General features: G+C 39.1%; 1 protein-coding gene across 2 annotated transcripts in view; it reads right to left on the bottom strand.

The window, feature by feature from the left end:
* Positions 1-25,181, bottom strand: part of CSMD1 (CUB and Sushi multiple domains 1) — a 1,831,060-nt gene that overhangs the window by 637,331 nt on the left and 1,168,548 nt on the right. For both annotated transcript variants that reach the window (XM_070598372.1, XM_070598373.1), the window contains exon 7: positions 15,117-15,194. In XM_070598372.1, coding sequence (XP_070454473.1) covers positions 15,117-15,194 — 78 coding nt within the window. The remainder of the gene's footprint in view (positions 1-15,116; positions 15,195-25,181) is intronic.

The following is a 25,181-nucleotide window of genomic DNA, read 5'->3' as shown; positions in this document are numbered from 1 at the left end:
GCAGCTCATGCAAAGTGTGGAAGGCAGCTACAAGCTGAGCAAGGTCAAGGCAGAGAGCAAAGCTAAATGCATTTGCAGTGCAGGGAGCACAGGGGAGAGCAGGAAGGACTGAGCCTGGAAACTGAGGCAAAGACAGGATCATGGAAACTTTGCAGATTGGAGTTAAGGTGTTGGTTTTCATGCTGAGCGCAAAGTGATGTTAACAGACATTAAGCATCAATCGGACGTGGTCATTTCAGTGGAGGGTGTCCAGAAAAGTAGTGAAGACAGTATCCCACTTCAGTTTCGAAGGATGATTCAGAAGTTATCCAAAGAATTAAACAAAAAGTTTGGGGACGAAAGGGGGCCCAGGCAGAAATGATGTTCATAACAAATAAGCCAGCATAAGGAGAGGCAGAGGTATTGTGTGCGTGTGTGTGGTTGTTGCTGAAGTGTAGGGCAATGATATTGGAGAAGTAGAGAGGGACCAGATCATAGAGGGCCTTTAGGACAGTGTCCAAAAATCAGATTTATCTTATATCTGCAACAAAACTTTGAAGAATTTGAAAGATGGGCGAAGATCTTAATCCAATTAAAAGTGGAGTGCTGTCGTGCAGAATTTGCAAATTAATGTCCTATACCGAAAACTCTTACTGCCCAATAAGAAATGCTGAGTAACAAAAACTAAAAAAGAATTGCTCAAATCGTCTGACAGACTAGGCGGCATTTTAACAAAATACACTCCAATTAATCCTCTTAATAGAGTGAATATTAATATAAAAATCATGAGAAATGCAAGTCTGGCTTTGCATTATGATAATTAGAGTTTACCACAAATACAGAGAAGAACATTAATAGGATATTTGCTCCTTTGTTTTCTACCAGGTAAGGGAACATCATTATTTTGAAGGATGATAGCACTGGAGAAAAATGTTCAGATATTTCACAAGAACGCCCAAAAAAGAGATTTTAGTTTGTCATTTTCATTGCTGAAAGGAGTGGAAAAGAGAAATAAAGTTATTCATTCAACTGAAGCCAGCTTAAGCATGCCATTGTGATGTAAACAGCATACTATGTAAAAATAAATCGGGTCAAAACACGTCATAAAGAATTTTTATGTGGATTCTAGAAAATTGTGCCTGAAAGTAAGTAAAACAGTAGTTTGGTTGGAAGGATAGATTATAGATGAACCCTATTATGAGACACTCAATACATGATAAACTGGATGTAGATAACAGATCAATCGGCAAATACTTCTTCACTTTATAATAGGATTCTTTTTCCATTTCACAGAAACTACCCCTGTATTCTTTACACAACATATTCACCTCCTGCACTTGATATTCTTCTAATTCTTCTCTATCTTTTTAAGGGTGACACCTGAACCAGACTTTCCAAAACGCGTGTGCAATTGTATGGGATCATCCTTCCCAGTGTTAGAAACATGCAAACACTTGGGGAATACTGATCATGTGAACACACGCACAAAAAGCTGTAAAGATTTTCTCCTTGAGAGCGTGGAAAATTTCTCGTTAATTAATTACCAACCCTGAATTTTTACTTAAAGCTATGATCTTCCCAGATACGTTATGAAGTATCCTGCCTGGATGTCACATGGTTTACACCATCGCACTTGACTTTCAAACTGACACTTCGAATTATGAAACAGGTGATTTAAACAAGCAAATTGGATTCCTGCAAGTATTCTGATAGTAATTGCAACAGGCGGTGCTTGCAAGATATGGTGCTTTCCGTCTCCAAAGCAGTTTCCTGACTGTCCAGTTTGTTAATCTTAGCTTATCTCCTTGAGGTGCCGTATTTGTTCACGTGTCTTAGAGCATGACTTATTTTTCTCTCTGGCATAAACTACCACTTAGAGCTTCTCCCCATCTGCTTCCCCTTTATGAAAATAATGTAAATGCATTGAACTCAAGGGATATGACCAAACAAGTACTATGCCAAATAAATATAACCACTTGCTGTAATTAAATTATCTAATTTAATCCAATTAGTGTAGTAATTAATTTAGATAATTTGTAAAAAATAATTAAGGCACACTTTTGAAGTTAAAACATCATCATTATATATCCTTGATGATTTATATTAAGGCTATTCCATTTTGGAGCCAAGACAACAGAGTAAGGGAAACAGAATGGTCCATTTTAAACCTAAAATAATATGGTCAAACTAGAAATAAAAGATTAAAATGTTGAGAAAAATCAATAAGTATTTGTAAGATATATTTCTCTTACTCTTTATCGTTTGACTTAAGCTTTATTTCCATAATTTAAATTGCCTTCTTTCAAGATTAGTACATTTCATTTGACTCCCCATGAAAATGTCTAATCACTGATGAGATTATGAATGAGAACATTTCATCAGTTTCTTCGCCCTCTGTGTACAGGCCGTGTAAACTGAAACAGCCTGCAGGATCCCAGCAGATCATGGGGTTCTGGCGAATGAGGCCACCTTCCTCTTCTATTTAGGGTTAGCCACAGTCACCGTTTCCGTCGATGCCATGCATGATCACAGGCCCAATATTGCCAGGTCTTCCTGCTTTTAAGAGAAACTAGAATCTGTGGGGTTTTTTTTTTTTTTTAGGTGGAAATCTATCAGCTGAAAAAGAGAGTGGTTCTGCAAAAGATCCTCTAAAGAGGATGAAAATATAAGCTACAGACTGGGAGAAAATATTTGCAAAACACACGTCTGACAAAGGACTAAGATCTGGAATACATAACAAAGCCTTGAAACTCAACAGGAAAAGAAAAAAAGCACAACAAACAATTTGAATATAAAGTGGGCAAAATACACGAACTAACATTTCACTGGACAAGACAGACAGATGGCAAATGAGCACATGAAATGACGTTCAACATCATTAGCTAATAAGGAATCCCAAATTAAGACCATAGTGAGATATTACCACCTACTTACTAGAATGGCTAAAAAAAAAAAATAGCAGTAACACCAAATGCTGGTGAGGATGCTGAGGAACTGGATCACACATACGTTGTTTGTGGGAAGGTAAAATGGTATAGCCACTCTGGAAACTGATTTAGCTTTAGTTTCTTATAAACCTAGATATGCAATTATCATATGACCCAGCAATTACACTCCTGGGCATTTACCCAAGAGAAATGAAAACCCATGTTCATGAGCAAACCATTCATAGCACAATATTCATAGCAGTTTTATTGTTAATAGCCAAAAACTGGAAATAAACCCAAAATCTTTCAACAGGCCAATGGTTCAACAAACTGTTGTACATCCATGCCATGACACACTATGCAACAACAAAAAGGAATAAAGGATTGATACCCACAATCACTTGGATGGATTACAAAGAAACTGTGCTGAGAGAAAAAGACAATCACAAAAAGTTATATATCGTATGATTGCATTTACGTGATATTCTTGAAATAACAAACTGACAGAGATGGAGAACAGATGTGTGGTGGCCAGGTGGAGGAGGGGTGTGGCTGTGAAGGGGCCAGCACAAGGGAGACTCTTGGTGGAACTCTTCTGCCTCTTGATTGTGGTAGAGGTTATAAGAATGCAAGTGTGTTACAGTTGCACAGAACTGCATGCAAACACAGACACACACCGAGTGCATGTAAAACTGGTGGGATCCAAATAAGCTCTGTGGATTGTTCCAAACTCAATCTTCCAGTTTGGGTATTATGCTGTAGTTAGGGAAAGTATTAGCATTCAGTGAAACTGGGGAAGCTGCAAGACCTCCTTGTAGATTTTATTGCGACTTCCTGAGAATCTACAATCATTTCAAAATACGCAGTTCAAAACAGAGACTGGCAGCTAAGTAAAATGTTTGAAAGACACTGTGTAGGGCACATGATAGGTGTGCAAGTCCTCAGAGTGTGACCTGTGAGGCAGGAGGGTTGCAAGGTCACCAGCCTCTTGCCTGAATCTAAATGCACCAAATAGTGTCTTCTTGATAAGGCTTTCCCTGAATAACTGGAGGAAGATGTCTGTTTCTCCGTCTCCCTCAATCTACATAAACATGCAGTGCCTACGCCTCCTCTCACACATTCCATGTTACTAAATATATGAATTATTTTTCTCTTTTTTTTTTGTTTCAAGGAAGATCAGCCCTGAGATAACATCTGCTGCCAATCCTCCTCTTTTTGCTGAGGAAGACTGGCCCTGAGCTAACATCATGTCCGTCTTCCCCTACTTTATATGTGGGACGCCTATTTAGCATGGTATGCCAAGTGGTGCCATGTCCGCACCCTGGATCCGAACCGGAGAACCCTGGGCCACTGAAGCAGAATGTGTGCATTAACTGCTGCGCCACCCGGCCAGCCCCCCATACGAATTATTTTCCTTAAAATAGACATAAATCATCAGCATAATCACCATTTGGTCAATATCAGTGCATTTATCTCCAAATTTCTCATTCAGTGAGACAAAGTGATCAAACCTGGGCCAACGGATTTCTTCCTGAAAACAAGAAGTCAATCTCAATTTTGTGATTCTGTAATTCTGTAAGTACTCCACTGAAAGGACTTAATCTGAAAATATTTCCACTGTTCTCCTTACACCTTTAAAATGTGTTTGAAATAAAATGATAAGACTTAAGGGATGTGTATTTTTTCTGAATTCCCCTCGGTGTCCTCGGGACTTCTTGATTTTTACCTCCAGTTCTCGTATCTTTCTATGGAGGCTAATTAATTTAACTCACCGCCTTAGTTTCCTTGTGTATAAAATAGACAGCTTTAATTTAATTCATAAAGGAACTACCATGATTAATTACCATAATCTTTAGAGTTTCTGACTGAAGTTACTCACTAACACAGTGGATCATATAGGATAATTTAATTACAACAAAATAGCGATTCAGCCTTCTGACTGCTCTTGGAATTATTCAAACTGTATCGACACCCAAACATCAATAATCCCACCATTCCTCAGAGCTTCAGAGACATTTTTCATCCAATTATATGGGAAGATTAAGTTATTTTATAAAATTTGATGAAAACGCATGTGATATTTTGGGCTTCTGAAAAAATAAGTGATGGAAATGTTCAGTTCTTTGAGATCTACCGCAATCTGTAGGTTGTTTCCCATTTGCTTTTTGAAACAAAAAAGAATGCATTCTCTAGTTATTTTGCAAAGTGAGTTTTTCCCTTAAGTAAATCAATTATAATTGTCTGCTGAAACCATTTGAAAAGCGTTTTACTTCTAGGGTTACAGTGAAATTTAACCATCCATAATCCAATCAAGCTATATCTTGTTTTACCTATTTTAATAGGCCCTTTTTTTTGGTTAATTGATAGGTTGTATTTGTAAATGGTGTGTTAAATAATTGATGAAGTACCTAGATTTGCTTCTAGTTACCAGCAATTCTATTCTTCCCAATGTATCCAGATAGCAGTTACCTTCACAGCAAGATTTTCCACAGCATTTTAAAAGATATTTTAGCTCCTGCAGTGACAAAGGCCCACTTAGACACTGCAAGCATAATTTACTCACCTGATTTATGAAGCAATTTATACAATCTAATATAGTCACGCTGTATGCAGGTGGATCTTTGTTAAGAAAACAAGGATCTTTAACAATTGCAAAACTCCATATTACTACATTTGATGATGGAACAGAGTAGACTGGGGCAATTATCTCTCGTGTTTTATTAAACCTTTATACAACTGTTAGAGGTTAATGGGGCTATTATTTTTCCTACTGTCAAAATCTGCTTCAAAGCAAGATCTAGAGTACTTAGTGCCAGCAGTCCTGCACAGAGAATAGCCAGCATGCCTTCCTCTAGACAGTGTCGCCAATCACTCTAGTCCACTACCTTTCAAATAAATCACACATTAATAAAACAGCAACGACGTCCCCTACCAACAAAACCTGATGATGAGAGGCCTGTCTAGCAATTTAATAACAAGTTCAGTAACTATAACAACATTATTATGAAACAACACATTTTTTGTAGATGGGTAAAGCAAATCATGTTAATTATTCGAGATTTTTCACATAGCGATCAATAGAACAACAGTATATCCAGTTACCTGGGAAATTATGTCCTGATGAAAACGCCAGTTGGAAATTATTTCTGGAATAAAGTTTCAGAGGCTGAAACCACACAGAGCATCATCTAGAGCTGATAAGATTAAAGAATGAGGAATGACTTCTGTTCCCTGGGTAGCCTGACTTAGAAGTCTTATTACGTGAGTCATTCAGGTTTATTAATAGCCTCACTCCATCCTCCTTGCCCTCACCCCGTCTCCCTCCCACCAGTAGCCCACTTCAAGCTCTGCATCTGGGGAAGCACTTTGTAGAGTGGCAGAGCAGCCTTTCACTGTGATTCTTCAAATGACCTTTCTGAAAGCAAGAACGTCCCAGTCATCAATTCAGTAACAACTGGACTCTCTCAGCAGTGGTATGGAGGAAAACGAATGCATTATAGAGTACTTTCTGACCAAAGTACTAGACTAGAGCACCAAAGTTAGATCGACAATTGAAATTTTACTACCAACTGCCATTACTTCATTACAGAAACTTGAAAAAGAGCCATTAATGCCTCGTGGTTTTAATGTTTCCTTCCATGTAGTGGGTATAATGATTCTAAGACTACAGTATTTTATTTTAATTGATGAACTATTGAATTATTTGTACCCCTTCCATATAACATATGCAAAATGGACAATAGGCATGGTTTTCTCTCAACCACATAAATGAGACATCCAATTGATCCAGCCATTGATGAGGTCTAATATGGAGGCATGGTGACGTGCCTTGCACAGTAACTACTTTAATATTGTTTACATTCTCTCTTTCGGTGGATTCTTACCTTTTATGAGCTGATCTGTAACTATTTTGAAAGATGATTATTTTCTATTTTTGCTCAACCCTCAATAAATGTTGTTACCTTGATTACGGCACATGTTGTCTGACAAATATTGACATAACTGGAAATGCCAGTAGATTGTAATTTCCTCTAGGAAAGGAACATATTTTGATTATCTTCATCACAGCTATTGGTCTTTCTTCTACGTGTGGCTGTTGAATGCATGAATAAGATGTGAAGTATAAAGACCAAATTGAAAAAGGTATGAGCATCACTTTGTCACACTCCTTCAGGCCACCACATAAAGAGAAAACTCAGCCATTCAATGGACGGATGTTTACTGAACAACTGTGGTGTGCCTGAGATTCTGCTGGGTACTCAGAAGATATCAGTGAAGAAGGCAGATAAAAATATCTGCCTTCATGGAGTTCATATTCTAATGGGGGGTGTGGGAGACAGCAAACATATATATGTATATTTATCTATCCCACATCCACCCATACAAACACACACAGTAAACATACACACATGGCATAGATGTATATTATATATATGATATGTGACGATAAGAGATACAGAGAAAAGCAAACAGGTAATAAAAGCATATAAAGTGGTGGGTGGCCAGACGAGTGGAAGTTAGGTAGGGTGAGCAGTGAGAGCCCCATAGAGAATTAAATTTTGAGAAACGATCTGAAGGAAAGAAGGGATGAGGTTCCCTTGGGCAGATATCTTCAGATTGAGGAAACAGAGCAGCACAGACTGAGGTGGGAGTGTGTCTGAGGTCTTTTAAAAACAGCTCCCAAAACTAGTGGACAAGGGCCAGAGGAAGAGCAGATGGGGTAGAGGTAATGAGGCCTTGTGGGTCTCTGCAAGAAATTTACATTTATTTTGACTGTGATGGGAAGTCAGTGAAGGATTTTGAGCAGAAGAATGAAGTGATTCCACTGATATTTCTCCAAGATCATACTGGCTGTGGTGTGGAGACAGACTGCAAGGAAACAGGCAGAGGCAGGGAGACCATATGAGGTGGACACAAGAATACACATGAGGGATGATGGGGATTTGGAAGTAAAGAGAAATGGCTGGCTTTTGATGCATTCTGGGAGAGAACAGGGCATGCTGGCTGCTCGAGAGAGGGACGGCACTGAGCTCTAGGTCCCAAATCATGGGAAAGTAGTGGCCTTTTCCTGAGATGGGTAAGAGTGCGAGATAAGCCTGCTACACAGTGGCCTGAAAATCTTGAGTGGGCAGGTGGGTATAAAAGTATGGAGATCAAGAGAGAATTTCAGGATAAAAAAATCAAATATGCCTCATTCCATTCTGGAACTGGATCATACAGGAACTCCTACTTTCTACGGGATGAAAGTTATTGAGATGGTTTGCCTTTTCCTTATCTTTCATTTTAACCTTATTAATGAGAATTGTTTCTTTTTTCCTTTGCTTTAGCTTCCTCTAATCCCTGTTTGCAGAGAAAGAATTGATAAAAGTTTTTTCCTGGGCTGAGCCATTCTTGGTGATTATGTTACTAAGCTTAGAGGTTGACATGAGGGCAAGAAACCATGCAAGATATTAGATAAACCTTCTTTTTCTTTAAGCAGATTAGAATATAAGTAAAAAGAGAATATTACACACTAGTATATTCCATTGGTTCTTAAATTATTCCAAATTTAAGAAAACATGGACTACGAATATAGTAATTATAGTGATAAGTGGATAAACACCATATTACCCAGGGAAGGTGGAAAAATCTTTTATAATGGCATATTTTAGAAAATGGATTAACCAGTCAGACCATGTTAAAAAGATAACTCAAGCATTATATAGATATGATTGCATTTTTAACTGAGTAAAGTAGTTAAAACATCATTTTGTAGTGTTGTTCTAAAAATGGTGCTGCAAAAGTTTTAAAATCTGCCCTTCAAATAATTATGTCTGAGACAAAAGAAAAGCCAGAGAAAAATAGAACTCCTGAGTGTCATTATAAAAGACAACGTTCGATCAATTGCTTTTCATTAATAGGACTGCCTATCTGGCAACTTGGAATGAATCATTCTGTTTTGCTTTAGGTACTTTTTTCAAGGTAGAAAAAAAAATTGATCGTCCATAAAAACAAAGGCAATGAAATAAATAGTTTAGAGTTGAAAGTAGAAGAATTCTAGGGTCATTTATTTCATAATGTTCTATTGTTATTTTTCCCCTAGGGTTTATAAGATAATGCATTATATTGCTCAACTTTTCCACAGTTTTTTATTTGGCTTTATATTAAATAGTGCTTCTGAATCAAATATCTTATCCTGCTTGGATATAAGCTGTAGTAACTGCAAATGCTCAGTACACAGCATGTGCCATCAATTCATCTGGGTGAGTTACAACAAATCAATACTGAATTTGTAAAGTCATTTGTCTTTAACTTTACACAGGAAAGCCAGCTCTTGAACAATAACAACCAAGGTTTTTGTTTATCCTCTTCCGTACAGACTTTTATACTTTGGAGTTGGAAGGGCACTAACGGATTATCTGGTCATGTGATTCTCGCATTTAGGGATGCTAAATCTGTATTCCGCCAAGGAGAATGTCAAGAAGAAGAAGAGGAAGAAGAAACTGCATCTACTCTTACCATAATTTAGAAATAGATAGTGGCAATTTAATAACCCCTTGGTTTTGAAAAGATCCAATCTCAGAATAAAGATGAGCCCACCATCACTCAGTGAGCACAACGAAGATTGGGGGTGAGGCATTTACAGAGTTCACTCCGGATGCCCTTTCTGTTCATAATGTTGCCCATTTATGTTGCCATCTTTTAAAAGTTAAAATAAGGAGAAATTTAGACCATTATGCAGAATGGATACCTTAATTATCTTTGGGTTTTTCTGAAAACATTATTAATCAATAATGAATGAGACTGATAAGAAACCAAGCTTCAAAATCATTTCACTCTAAGAGTTAATGTAGGAAATCACCTTCATTGTACAGAAGAGTTGAAATAGCTCCACAGCCTTCCATCATCCTTCCACCCTAGGTAGTTAAGTTCATGCACGTTAAGAACGAAAGTGAATTATTAAGCGTTAAGTGGTAAATGAAGTCAGGGCTGGGTGAAGAAACTGATTGACTTAGTGATTCCAGAGCAAAACTCAGAAAAGATGCATCAGCTTCCATTGAGAGGAGTAAAAGACAGATGTGGGGCTTTTATACACAATACAGAGAATGAGTCTTTCCTGAATTTTTCCTTCCTTCATTTGCTTAATCAGTAAATATTTGCTAAGTGCTTATTAGCTTGGGCTATCAGAGGATGAGGAGGAGCAGTGTGTCGTTCAGTGTGGGGCAGCAGATGGGAGGTGTTTCCTGGAGGAGAATTCAGCTCTCAAGGACCTCATCTGGGACCAAATGCATAATCAAGGCAAGTTTAGGAAGAAAACACAGGGAGACATACTGAGAAAAGGCTGGAATGAGGGACCATATGATATATCCCGATAGAGACAGTATTTATCTTTCAAGGGAACAATGGGGGTTTTTCTTTCAGTCTATATACCAGCTACTATGTATTGGTATAAACTTTTTAAATGTACAAGTTACAAAATCTTTGCTTACTCCTCTTATCATATATGGTACATAGCCCATTGTTTCAGCACTGCAATGATCTAACTACTATTATTGTATCAGTCTTCCGTCATTAAACTGCAAGTTCCTGAGGTGGTCTGTCAGATGCTTCCATTTCCCTAGCTAGGTCCTCCATCTCTCTTTCCAGCTTAGCCCCTATCTGATGCTCAGAGGACAGACATGAGGAGTTAACTGAGCTTGGATTTGACATAGCCAGAAGGCACGATTCCTTGCCTTGTCTACTGTTTGTTGTTTTTTTTAAAACCTCTGTATCTTTGGTAGAGTTGGCCCTTTGTGGTTCACCAAAACCTGGAGCACTTGCCCTCATCTTAGACAGGGTCCTAACAGGAAACAGACACCCCTCTGGAGGAGAAGAATGTAAAGCAGGATTACATACAAAGGAGCTGTTTACACCAGAGTAAAGGTAGAGACGCTACCAGGAAGAGTATGGTAACTTGGGACTTAGTAAGAGCTGAGCTATTATCACTCCCTAAGCTGGAAGCAACAAGAGCAAAAAATTAGTACTGAAATCCAGAGGGAGTGGGTCATCTAGGGTCATCCCCTATGAGAAGAGCTGTGATCTCTGTCCTTTGCACCTTCGAGCACAGCCAGCCTGAGGGGACTTTGCAGGAGGCAACTGGGGAATAAATACCCCAACTTAATATTTGTGTTTCCTTCCAATACCCTGTTGGGGCTTCCTACTGGCAGAACATAACTCAAACCCAGAAAAGGACAGTTGTAGTCCATTTAGTGTAGTCGATTCATGTCAGGTTTTAATTACTAAGCACTGCGTGAGCACTTCCTAGAAGGCACAGTCTTAGATTCTGGAGTAAAAAGATAGGTACATGGTCATTGCTGTCACATTTCTTCCGCTGTGAGGAACCTCATGAAAGAGAAAGACCTATAAACAACAACAAAAACGTCGATATAGAATGCAAAATACTAAAGTAGAGGTCAACAGAGAGTGATGTGGGACAATCGCCAACAATGGCTGTGAGACACGGGGCTAAGCATGTTGTATGAATATTTTGTTCTACCCTTCCCCAAATCCACAGATGGAGGAACCAAGATTCAGGGCAATTGTGTAACTTGGGCAAGAGTGACTTGTATGCTTGGACTTAATCTCTAGAATATCAGAGGCTGTGATCTTCCAGAGAAAACCAGCCCTTGGGGTAAAGCAGAAAGGACAGAGACTAGTGTTTACTGTAGCCAGCCCTGGGGGTCTAGGGGTTAAGATTCAGTGCTCTCACAGGGTTCCTTTACCGTCAGGGAACCACACCTCCGTCTGTCAGTTGTCACACTGTGGTGGCTGCGTGTTGCTGTGATGCTGAAAGCTATGCCACCAATGTTTTAAATACCAGCAGGGTCACCCATGGACAGGTTTCAGTGGAACTTCCAGACTAAGACAGACTAGAAAGAAGGACCTGGCCACTCACTTCTGAAAATATTGTCCCAAATATCAGGCAGATTTCCATTCTGCTGTAAACAGGGTCACTAAGTGTTAGAATTGAGAGGAAGGCACTAACAATAAAAAGTCTATTGAATGGCTTGAAAAAGAATGAAGCCAGTACCAAAGGCACTACTAGCATTTAATATAAATGCTATATGTAAATACATTAGATAATCTGTGTGCAAATGATTAAATAATGTCAGCAAATAAAATCTATGCAGCAAGAGAAGCTATATGTATAAAATACATAAATTACTTTTATGTGCAATCTCATATGTCATAAAGATGGCAAGAAATTAATGAGGAGCTAAATGAGAAAATGGGGTCCATCATTTCATAGATAAAGGCTAACACCATGTGCTACAATGTGGGCTGGATGGCTTTTTAGGAGGTCTGTGCATTCTGGGCTCACCTTCTCTGACTAGCCAGACGATTTTCTAAGATCTTAGAAAATAAGTTCAGTGGTCTGGATCTTACCTCCTCCTCCGGAAAGTATGACCCCTGGGCCATTAAAATTCTTGGTTGACCTATTACTCAGATTCTTTACTTCCTTCTATTTATATATGGAAATTTCCTAATGGGTATGGTTTGCAGAATGCCCACCTTATGTCATATACTGGAATGGGCAATTTACAAATACTTTGGTTTATCTACATGACAACGCTATAAAAATCATTGCTATCATAATTTTATAAATGATGAAACTTGGTTTGAATGAGATAAATACTTTTATAGCTACTGAATCCATGTCTCTCTAGCTTCAAAGCCCATGTTCTTTTCTCTGTGAAGCACTTAAAGTTTTCTCAGTCACACCTTCCACATAAATAACATATTACTGTTTATTGCACTGCTGATCTTAGAAGGCTCACCGTTTCTTCAATTCCTTATTTTCTCTAATGATTAATTCTCATGTATGACAACAAAAAAAATTGTTTAATACTGCCGGGAGAAAGGACAGAACACTTTCTAATGCCAAATGATTAATTACGTGTTTGTCAATTCATGTTCAGATAAGGACAGAGAGAGATACCCACAAAAAAACCTTCTGCCTAAATGTCATTCCAGCAGATAAGCTTGATGTCTAATTGATCTTCTATTGGATCTAATATTGATTTGATGTAAGAGTTCACTTGATACGTGGCTCTATAGTAATGGATCATTTCTGCAAGATTTTAACCATAAAAAAATCAATTTCAAAACTATTATAAGTACCATATCTCCCATACTATTGAACATCCTGAATTAAAGGCTAATAATAACAAAACATTACATCTTATTTTTGAAAAATCTCTTCTTTTCTCCTCTGCCCCTCAGTTGGTTTCTTTCTGCATTTGGCTTCCATCCTTTTTGAGTCTAATCTAAATTGAATGACACTCCTCATGATTATCAAACAGAAAGTGGAATGAAAACATTCACAGAGTAATTTTTTTGTGGGACCTATGGACCTGAGTTGTAGTCAGAGTTTGGGGAATCCACCTTGCTATAGACTGAAGTCTGCATCCCCCTAAAATTTATTTATTGAAATCGGAACCCCTAAGACAATGGTGTTAGGAGGTGGGGCCTTTGGGAGGTGATTAGGTCATGAGGGTGGAGCCCCCATGATGAGATTAGTGCCCTTATAAGAAGAGAGAGGAAAGATGATCTCTTTCTGCCACATGAAGATACAATGAGAAGGCAGATGGCTATCCATGTGTCAGGAAGGAACTCCTTACCAGACACTGAATCGGCTGACCCTTGATCTTGGACTCTAGCCTCCAGAACTAGGAGAAATATATTAAAATCACCCAGTCTATGATATTTTGTTATAGTAGCCTGAACGATCTAAGACACACCCTGTGTCTGAAGCCTACATCCTAGGGGTCTGGGTCTACCTCTCTGTCCTCTCCAGATGCCATGGGGCAGGGTCATTGCACAGAGTAGATGGACTATTGTTACACGGGCATTCAGTAGGAAGCCGTAAAACGGGCACACTGAGGAAGCAGAGGAAGGTCAATCTACAATGTGACTTTTAAAGATTTTTATTATAGTTAGTTTTTGCTTATTTACTAGTTTTAGTGGAATATTTGTCATGAATAAAACCTGTGCAGTAGCTCAATATACCATCCAGATAAAAATAGAGTTGGTTGAACTAAGGGTGCTCCGGATGTCCATCCCAAACTTCCACCTCCACCAACTGCTATGCAGTGGGAAAACAAATAAAATACACAGATTCCAAACACCAGGGCAAAGAGCACCAAGAGAGCAGGTTCGTAAGAACAGCACAAGAAGAGGTCACTAGGAATGAATAGAAAAGGAAATCCAACAGGTTGACAGTCTTAAAAAGAGCAGGATGTGTGGGAAGGACCACACTGGAAATAAACCCACTTGGGCATCTCCGCGGAGCCTACTGATCTGCATTTAGTGGAATAGGCAAACCCATAGTGACACTCTGGCAAAGTAAATCCTGTAGCAGAGGTAAGAATGCAACCATGGGGGAACAAAAAGAGGGAACACCTACCGTGCCTGGGGGAGTCAGGAAAGCCTTCATATGGTGAGTCTCTAGGCTCAAATAGGGCTTTTGCAGGCAAAGAAGGGAGAGGGGACTTCTAGCAGAGATGCATAATGACATGTGCAAGGAATGGCGTGGTGGTCCTTTTGGCTAGATAATGATGAGGGGCGTCAAGGAGAAGACACCAGAAAAGTAGTTGGTAGGGGATATTTTCACTCATCCAACAGCTGTTGACTGAGTGCCTACCATGTGCTGGGCATATCCATATGGAACCCACATAGACATGGTCTTCACACTCTTGTTTTCCTTGGAAGGATGCACATCTTGCCCTAAAGCTATTTTATTCTTCAGACCATGGATGATCAGGAACATTTTAATGGGAAGATGACAAGACCAAACCTCTATGTCCCAAGGATCAATCTGGTGTACCAGACTGGAGAGGTAAACCAGAATGGAGAGAGAAACTGGAGTCCAAACCCCTAATAGTGGAACACCTTTTAACAAAGAAATCTGGAAGGTCCAGTCTCAGATGGTGACCAATGAGGGCGAAGAGTAAGACAGATTTGAGACATGTTTAGGAGATAGCATCAACATGACATTCTTCCCCAAACAATGTGAAGCCAGTGTATATTCTTTCTCCCATCAAATACTTTTGGAAGAAGAAAAGGAGAAAGAGATTAAACGGGAAAAGCAGTTTATAGAACCACTTCTCCGGAACTGCTCCGTTCTCTCCTCTCCTTTGTGCTCCCTGTAACTGACATATCAATCCTCATATAGAAAGAAAGAGGACTTACAGACAGAGTTTTTATGGCTACTGTCCTTGCTGGGCAGCATCTTGACTCCTCTTGACTTCAACTCAATTGCCTTTTTCACTGGAAGAAACAAAATAAAGCCATTAGTAGGTAAGACTCAAAGAGAAATCATAAAATAGTGTCTTACCCTCACAGTATTTCCAGTCATAACTTCTTTCCTACCAACCTCTGGAAAATGGGACATGTTCTAAGAGGTTAATGATGCAAAGCAAATGAAGTATAAGAGCTTGTGAATAATTAATGCAAGGCTATCAAACAGCAAGATCCTATCTTGTAATAGCAGTGTCAGAAGCTAAAAATAATATGTGATGCAGTTTACATTCTACGCCCAAACATGCTTACCTCTAGCAATGGCAAATTCTATAAATCATTATCACTTTACCAAAGCATACAGTCAGATTGCTCTCTTACCTTAGATGTACTGACTATAGAGTTTTCTAAATTTGCTATGTTCATGAAAAATTTTAGATGAAATTGAAAATTGCCATTTCACTTATTCATATATTCATTTAATCATCCAAAGTTTAGAAAATATGCATTGTTGGAGAGGTAGTATGGGAAAAGAATGATCCACATGATGGGGATAAAATGTTAAAAAAAAAAAGGCTCTTATAACCTATAGGCAATATAAACAAAAATATATGATCTGGTTTCTACAGTCACAGTTCTCAGATTTAAATGTTTCTTGACTTTTTAGGTCCTGAATTCAATATTTTAAGAAGTACCACTTTTTCTGATTGTTTCTGGAAAAAAAGTGTGGAGGCATTTGTTTAATTTAAATGCTCCTGTTTTAAATATTAACATTATTACTATTTTAATTTAAACATTTCTGATTCACGTACGTGAGACTGGGCCTAGAGCAACTGAAAGCTACTTCCGTTGTGTTCTGCCAGCTTGAGCGTGGAAGGCGTGGAGGGTAGAGACTGAGGCATGAGGACCACTGGAAGGGAAGGAAGCTGAAAATGCCAAGAGCCCTGACCTGGCCTACAGATCTGGGTTCAAATCTTTGCTTACAATTCGGTAGCTATGTAGCCTGTTAACTCAGATTTATCTGTAAAATGGCTATGATGGTTCATTTTCTGTGTCAACTGGGCTGGGCTACACAGTGCCCTGATATTTGCTCAAAGATTATTCAGTGTGTTTCCGTGAGGGTGATTTTTGGATGAGATTAACACTTAAATCCATAGACTGAGTAAAGCAGATTGCCATCCTTAGTGTGGGTGCGTTTCTACTGATCAGTTGAAAGCCTGAAGAGACCAGGAAGCTGACGCCTTCCTGAGTAGGAGAGGATTCTTCCTGCCTGGTTGCCTTCATTCTGGGGTGTGGATTTTTTTCCTGCTTTCAGATTCAAACTGAAACATTGACTCTTCCTGGTCACGAGCCTGCCAGCCTTTGAACTGGAACTACACCGTCAGCTCTCCTGGGTCTCTAGCTTGCCAAATCACCCTGAAGATTTTGGGACTTCTCAGCCTCCGTAATTATGAGAGCCAGTCTTACAAAAAAATTGATATATCTAAAAGTGTATGATATATATACGTCTATATATCATCCTATTGGTTCTCATTCTCTGGAGAGTCCTCACTGATACATTGGGCATGCTGATACAGAATTCAGGAGTACAAGAGTTATATAAGGCTGAGACATAATAAATGTACCATCTTTAACAGAGGACCCTGGACACAGTAGGCTCAGTACATGGCAGTGTTTATTACTGCTTTTGTATCACTTGCATGCCCATGGCTGCACTAGAAGTCGCCCCAAGAATTGCCCTTTGGGACCGTCCTTCCATCACTGATGTTACTGAACATTTGTTCCCTCTCCATGCTCTCTTCTTTCTGGTCACTGGATTTTCTGGCCCTCTGGGTATCACATCTCAGTGGCTCTACCTCTGAGAATTCCTCATCCCACTTCTCATCTCACCTCATCAAAGGGACATTTGTATAATAGCTTATATTTTAGAAAGCATCTTCAAAGACACTATGGTGTTTACTTCCCCCCACAACCTTCTGAGGTGGGTATTATGCCGAGTCTTACTCGTATCAGGAAAGCAAGGTTCACAGACTGTTGAAAGTACATTGGGATAAGATGTGGGATGTGGATTCACATCTTCTCACTCAGAACCCAACACCTTTCCATTGTGTTCTACCAGCTTGAGCATGGAAGGCATGGGGGGTAGAGACTGAGATATGTGGACCACCGGAAAGGAAGGAAGCTGAAAATGCCAAGAGCCCTGACCTGGCCATGATAATCATCTGAGTGCCACAAAGTTAGAGTGAAAGGAGAGTATATTGATACTTTTATTTCTTTTCTTTCTGCAGTAATAGGATAAAAGCTGATTCTCTCCCATCTCCCACCTCCCTCCTAAAAGGCAAGCTGTTGAATTCAAGGAAAGAAGCAATTCACCCTCATGTTGGCATTGACATCTCCTTTCCATGGCTAAGGCTTCACTGAAGAAAAGCTCCCCCAAGGAGAGAATTGCAGGAAGCTGCTTTGGAAGGAAGGGGAGGGGCTGGCATTTGGGAAGATTCTGGGGTGGTGGAGACAAAGCTGTGCCTGGGTGAGGAGGGCGACGAGGTGGTGGCTTTCACCAGAGCTGAGATGCCTGACAACTACAGTACAGGTAAGCTGTGGTGGAAGGGCATCTGGATGTCTGGGAAATGGTCGCCAAGGCACTGAGAATAAGGGGAGGCTTTCTCTGATGGAGCCTGTGGTCAAGCTGAGACCGAGGGATGGCCTCACTGCGGGCTCCTGGGACAGCAGATGTGAGATGTTGAGTAGAAGCGGATTAAGGAGCACTCCCACGGTGGGGACCTGTGCCGTGTCTGAGACAACAGTTTGAGGGATGATGGAATGGAACGAGGTGCAGGTGGTGGGGTACAGCGCAGTGTCAGATGTGATTGGACATGGGTGCTGTGGCTATTGATCCTTGTTTGGGATATAATTCATAACCATAACACCAATATAATGGCAAGTTGGTACAATTTCTACCAAAAGACTATTGAATTATTTTTCAAAATGTTCTTATTCACCTGATCTCTTTCTTGTGATGACTCTACATGTTTGGTAGGATAAGCGAGATACAAGTATTCCCTTCTTGCATGATCCAAGGGGTCTGGCCTTGGATTTTTGAATCCTGTCCCCATTAATCTAGTCACATAACCTGACATAGCACTTAAATACTATAAATCTTGGCGATGAAATCTTTTCAAATGAGTATGAATCCTTTTCCTGAGTATTTCACTAGGTGCGCAGGGGGAAAACAAGGGTGTGAAGGGAGTTTATAAACTTGGAGAGCTCTTCCCAACAGCGTGGATTAGAAAAGAAGAAATCAGCCCAGTGTGGTTATGTAGCTCAAACCGATCATTACGGCCAGCGCCACGACTAGATCACGGGACTCCTGATGTTCAGCCCACTCGTGGTAGACATGGAGATGCACCAGGCAGACGCCCCTTCAGGAAAGGACTGGCCAGTGGGTAGCCACTTGCTGTCCACCCCTTTCAGGGGATGCTCAGTTGTATAGTCACTTTGCTCAGGGTCATAGCTTCCAGGGGCAGCCACAACAAGGAGTAATCCGTGTGAGGGTGCACAAGCCTGGAAGAGGCCACACTGAGAGTTATTTCAGCTCAAGCACCTGTTCCTCACTTCGGCTGTTCTGGACCTCCATGAAACCTGACCTCAGCTTCCGACTGCCACTGCCTCCTCCCCCTTCCACGGGTGACAACCCCAAAGGGCACTCCCCAGTGAGCATCCTGCACTCTAACATCCATCCAGAGACTGCTTTCCAGAGAACACCCGCAGCACCCGGCGTCTTTCTTCTCCCTGCTCATTCTTCTTACTTCTCTCCCATCCTTATCTCTGAGCTGCAGTGATAAACAATGCAGGAGGGGGAACATGAGATCTGGAATCTGTTCTCACTCTTCACAGTTCTGTTGGCCACACATGGATCTCCTCTATCAGATCTCCCCAGAACAATGCTGTAATTGGAACTGGCAAATGCCTTGATGTGTGTTTCCCATCCTTTCAGCTTTCTTGTGCTGAAATTAGTTCATCTTGAAGTTACTCAGGAGAGAGGAGATGAATGCACAATAAATAACAAACAGGAGAATCAATGGGAGATAATAAAGAGCATAAAACTCAAAGCAAATGTCACCCAAAGTAAACAGATAAAACAAACAGGACTCGATGCTCTCAGAAAATAAAAAGAAAAAATGAGTAGCCTTCAGGGTGTGATAAAAGTATCTGAACACACAGGACTGATCTGAGAGTCTAATAAATTCCATAATTTTGAAAATAAGTGTATGTAGCCGAGTGAATCTCATTTCCACAGGGATTTTTTTTTTTTTTTCAGTAAGATGGTGCCGTACTGCTGCAGACTATCCCCTCCACTAGCTTCTAATTTGTTTCAAGTTACTACATCTTTTTATCGGACAGCACTAGTTCTTGGCAATGTTGTAAAGAAAGGGAAGTTGACTTGTGCATCCTCAAGGGCCTTTCTCTCATGGCCTCCCATGAGGCTTTCTTTTCCCCCTGAGGAGTCCTCCTGCTCCTCCCTCCAGCTCCCCCTGGGCTGGGCAGAGGGATTTCCACTTAGAAAGAAGGATACAGCAGGGAGGGAGACAGTGGGGCAGACAGATGAGGAGCTGCAGGAATCCCCCCAAGAAAGACCAGTCACCCAGGGAAACTCTTCCAACAGCCTGTAGTTTTCCACGGATCAAAATTTAGCCCATTCATTCTCAAATCTTGGAATGAGTGATAAAATCACTCTCTGTGATTGATAAAAATGTGAATTCTTGGGTCCAATCTCAGACCTATAGAATCAGAAACTCTGGAGCTGGCCTTCAAGCTTCATTTTTCCTTTTGAGCCCAGCTACCCAGTTGTGTTTTTTTTAAAAAAATTTACTTTGTTTTCCTTTCTCTTCGTTAGTTTATTTTGGGGGGGTAAGAGGGCATTCAATAGATGCAAAAATTAGAGTTTGAGACTCACGCTTCTGTCTTGGCTGAATAATTCCCAGTAATTCAGATTCAACAAGTTCAAATAGATAAAATCAACCCCCTTTTCTTATAATGACATTTAGGAAGGTGTAAAATTCTGGAGGCAATGTTTGTAGATTAAAGGTAGAAAAGATTGAAAATCACAGCAATAACCATACCTAAGGGATACATTATTTTGTTTCCTTTACTTTTTCTTCCTTTTTTTTCACTACAGCAGCTGCTTTCACTATAGTCTCTGTGGTTAAGTTAAAAGCCACTTTCTTTAGGCAGTCTGAAAACATGAGGGAAGCATCACTACACTGACATGACAACAGTTTTCATTATTATTTAAAGAGGCAATGAGGTAACAGATCGATAATACTGTTTCTACATGATGCAACTACTTTCTCTCTCCTTTGCATGGAGAATGTCCTGCTCCTTCAATGGCCACGATTGGCCCCTATTCGAGCTCAGTCCTGGATCCCTCCCGGGTTCTCTGCCCGGCCCTCGGCAGCAAGACATCAGACCTCTCTGAGGTCCCCCTGCTCATCAGACCTCCTAGGAAACCAACTCGGATCTTCTGCTCCTGATTCCCCAGAACTTCCTGTACCAGAGGAGAGGACTCAGCGTCTAAAACAATGCTTTACCTATAATGGGGAGCTAAGGAAATTCCAAGGTAATAAATAACATGCAAAATTGTTTCAAACAAACTTGATTTAGTAAATACAGGGTCAGAAGTCATTGAGAAACCACAGATGAAATTGTTGGACCATATGTACACCAACTATGACAAAACTGAAGAATTCGGGCTTTGGAATTCAAAATATAAACTGTGTTTATTGGACTTATTATTGACTTGGAGGATTATCATAATCTTACTAATGCCTCTCCAGGCTGAAAAATTCCCATCTAAGCAGTACACCAAAGATTCACACTTAGTGATGGCAATAATAGTGAAATCCTAGGAAATCTTCGACTTGCAAGGGCTCACTCACTATAAATATAAGATGTATAAACTATTTAAGTATATAATACATATAAATGAATCTACTGAGCTTTATTATTGTCATAAATCTTCTCTAACTTAATTTTCTTACAATTATTTAATCAATAGCTTTCCATTAGATTTGATAAGTAAGCAATTACATTCTGTAAGTTATTGAAATCTTTTATATTTACATTGTCTTTTTATAGTATCACCTTAGTAAATATGATTTATTTAAAATTCCAGTATTTATGTTAATTTATTCTTGAATTGAGAGAAAATGGCATTCTTCAGAAAAAAATATTTTGGTTTATGTGTCATTTGGGATATTTTCTGTTTTCCTTTATTATTGGGGAAACAACCCCTAAACTTCTTTTACAGTATCTCAGAGAGTTTTATCAATCTTTCTCATTTTGAAGAGAAAAATAAATGTTTTGAAAATCATACATCTTGAAGAATTCCAGGGTTTTTCATTCTTTCACCTACTGTAAAGCTCACTTTTTTTTCCTAGGAGCATTTACACCATAATCTTTTAGGAATGGTTTCAAAATATTCCAATGCTTCCTTAATAGATCCAATTACATAGAACTTCCCCAAACTGTTTAACATTTCTTCATTAGATTTTACGTGTTTATATCGCAGAAGAGTCACCAAACTTCAGATCACTTTACATTTTTAACGCACGTTTAAGAAATTTTTAAACTACGTATCAAAGTGTCTCTGTAGTTAAACAACCATTAAATAAGAATAACAACAATAAACAGTCATTAAATATCTAAGTGTTGACCCAATTTCCTATTTTCTGTTAACAATTCTTAGTGTAAGTTTCATGCTGATGCTAGTAGAAGTCGGTCGAATCACGTGCTCTTATCGTGGCTGTTCCCACAGATGATGGAGCCGTTTCCTTGTCAGCAACCGTGTTTGCACTAGAGCTCATCACCTCGAAAACAGGGTGTCATCATATTTTCCACCTTCTGCATAATCACTTTTTTCTTTCCCGCTTGATCAATCCCATTATTACACAAATACGCTGTTTCACTTCACATCTCTATAAACCAAGACCAAGCCAACAAGAAAGAAGCCGGCATGCAAACAAGCAGACGGACAGAGCCCTGTCATGTCCACACTCCCCCACAGCTGCCACTGTCCCTTTTCTCCTAGGGGAAGAGGGTCAAGGGGGGGAAACTCCTCCAACCCACTGTTCTATTTGTGTAGCTTCTCATTCTCTCTTGAATCTGAAGACAGCCTTCAGCAAGGTCAGCTGTGTCTTCCCTGTTGTCGGTCTTCTGGTTGGTTCTGCAGGCTCCTCTTTAGCTGTGATGCACTTAGCTCCTCCACACACCGTCTGCCCTCCGCTTCCAGAACCCCACACTGCTGGTTTCCCTCCTAAGTCACTGGCTTCTCCTTGTTCACAAGCCTGAATGTCATCATGTGATGCTTTAGTATGTTCTGCCACATATTTAAACTTTCCTTGTCACTCCCTTGGTCACATATCCAATAGAAGTATGTGATCATCTAATAAAATATTATATTATTATTAATGAGTAATAATTTTAAAAATTACTGTGCACTTGACACGATGCAAAGTGCTTTATATACGTCCTATTTAATTCTACCACAATGTTATAAGATTTATGCTATTATTACAATCATTTACAGAAAAATATTGAGTTACGGAGAAGTTAACTAATTTATCCCAAGTTATGCAGCTTGAAGTGGTAGAGCCATTATGAGAGCTGGCAAAGTCCAATTCTGGAATCTGCGTGTTTCACCATGAGGCAATGCTGTCTCCTTTATAGATTATACCACTAATTTTGATCACACTTTAAATTTAAAAATTTTCTCTTTATAAAAACTTTATTGCATTATACTTAAATAATTATATACTAGTAATCATGTCTTCTCATAATACTAAATTTTTCAAAATCAGAATTTGATTAATTGGCTCTTTAAACAATCATCTAAGAAATCTTTTAATGAACTTGTCTGTTAGTTGCTTAAATATGGTTTAAACATCTATTGGTACTAATCCTGCCATAACAAAAGATATGCACTGAGTCACATAGCACTGATTGTGTTGTCCTGGTCTACAGAACACTTTTATTTATGATTGTAGCAGCAGATGGACATTGCAGAAAATTTGGGAAAACCTAAAAATTATCAAGAAGAAACAAAAGTAACTGCCTGAAAAATCACATCACCTAGAAATGACCAATGTTATCATTTTTTAGGTATTTATTTCCAGCTCTATGAGCATTGTATATATAAGCGAATAGGGAGATAGAGGTAGAGACACACATGTGGTATTTACAGAATAAAAAGAAAACTGTAAATACATTTTTATTCTGTTTTGAGCATTTTTCCTTGTCATTACATAGCTTACTTTTAAAATCTGATTTATTGAGGCCATTAAATATTAAAAAATACTTTTAATGGATTAAAATCATAAATATATTTTAAAAACAAATAATATATTATTATGTTGTATGAACAAATCATAAAATATTTAATTTCTCTACTATTAGACATTGGCTTTTTGCTTACTTCTTGCAACTGTATATAACACAAACACCTTTTGACCACACCATCAAACTCTGATCAGTTTCATGGAATAAACTGCTAAAATTAGGATTCTTTGGTCAAAGCCTTTAATCTAAAAGTCTAAACTGGTTTTTAGAAAAGCTGTACCAGTTCACCTTAGCAATTGTATTTAAGAATATCTTGACAATAGCACCTTTTGTCAACATGGAGTTTGAGCGTATACAAGAAAAAGCTTACTGACTTGGTAGTTAAAAAATGCTATCTCATTTTTGTTTGCATTTAAATTAATGAATGCGCTTATTCATTTATTCTTTGAGACAAATCTTACTATTGTCTCATGGTCTATACATTATTTTATGGGGAGTTTAAGTGTTATTATAATACATGTTTTTAATCTAGAAATAATTGTTGTCTTTTCTTTACTAGGTTATTTTGCCAGCAGCTCCCTTTGTAAGCTGATCCATATTCAGGTATTCCTACTTTTTTATTAAATTTCATGATGTCCTTGAACATGGACCCTTCAGGAAACTGACAACCAAGTTTTAGGAACTAGATTATCAAATTTCATTGTTACTGTTTATAGTTTTCTATCAGCCAGCATTCTTTGGTTGGTTGGGGAAATAGTCCTTTCTAAGCTTGGTTATAAGTGATCTTTGGCATGTGAAAAGTCACAGATATTTATTTACTAAACTTCACAATGTTAACAGCTTTATTGTTGATATTCCTTGTTGATTGGTTATCAGAATCATTCAGTCTAACATCACTTAACAGCCCTATTAATTGAAAGAAAATCTTTTTATATGTGAAGTTATACTGCTGCACAGATGGTCATGTCTAGGTAGCTGAAGAATTAGTGTGGGATACCCACAAACACTTTGTTGGTGGATCCTTTACCAACTTAAAGGGTAATTACAGTAAAATGCTTAATTGGAAGGCAGGCTATTAACTTTGTCTCCACGTGCTTAACAAATCACGGATTTAATTAAATAATACATCTCCCTGTGGTTTAAGTTGTTAGAGATAAGAACATTGAGGACTTAGCTTGGAACATGTTGGGATGAAAATATTTTTTACTTAGCTTTGTAGTGATACATTGCGTTACTCCACAGATGTCATTTCAGGCCATTTCCTCCAAAACAGAGGTGAATAGGTGGGGGCCAAGGGATAAGAGAGGGGAGAAGGAAGGGGGCACCAATCAGGGACACTTTGGAGAAAGGGAGAAAAGCAAAAAAAGGGGTGAGATGATGTGCCCAGAAAAACAACTTTTCTGCTGCACCATCTTCCCTGAATTTGTTACCAATGTCACCTCGCTCCAGTGGGACTTCAACCCACATTCAGAAGGAGCTGCAAGGACGGGCCTATGGATGGGCCTCATACTCACAATCCATCCCTTCCTCAGAGGGTTCTTTTCTGTTCAGTGTTGCGGATTTGAAATGAAACTGAAGCTGAGTGTTCAACAGCACACGCTTTATTCAATGGCCAGAGAAAGGAGAAGCAGGAACTAAGTTCGCAAATCAACATCTCTGCTCTTGGGGAATTAAGCAGCTGTT

This window comes from Equus przewalskii, chromosome 28 (genome assembly GCF_037783145.1).
Source record: "Equus przewalskii isolate Varuska chromosome 28, EquPr2, whole genome shotgun sequence".
Lineage (NCBI taxonomy): Eukaryota > Metazoa > Chordata > Mammalia > Perissodactyla > Equidae > Equus > Equus przewalskii.
Note: the sequence above shows the minus strand (reverse complement) of the source record. Positions and strands in the feature narration are given on the sequence as shown.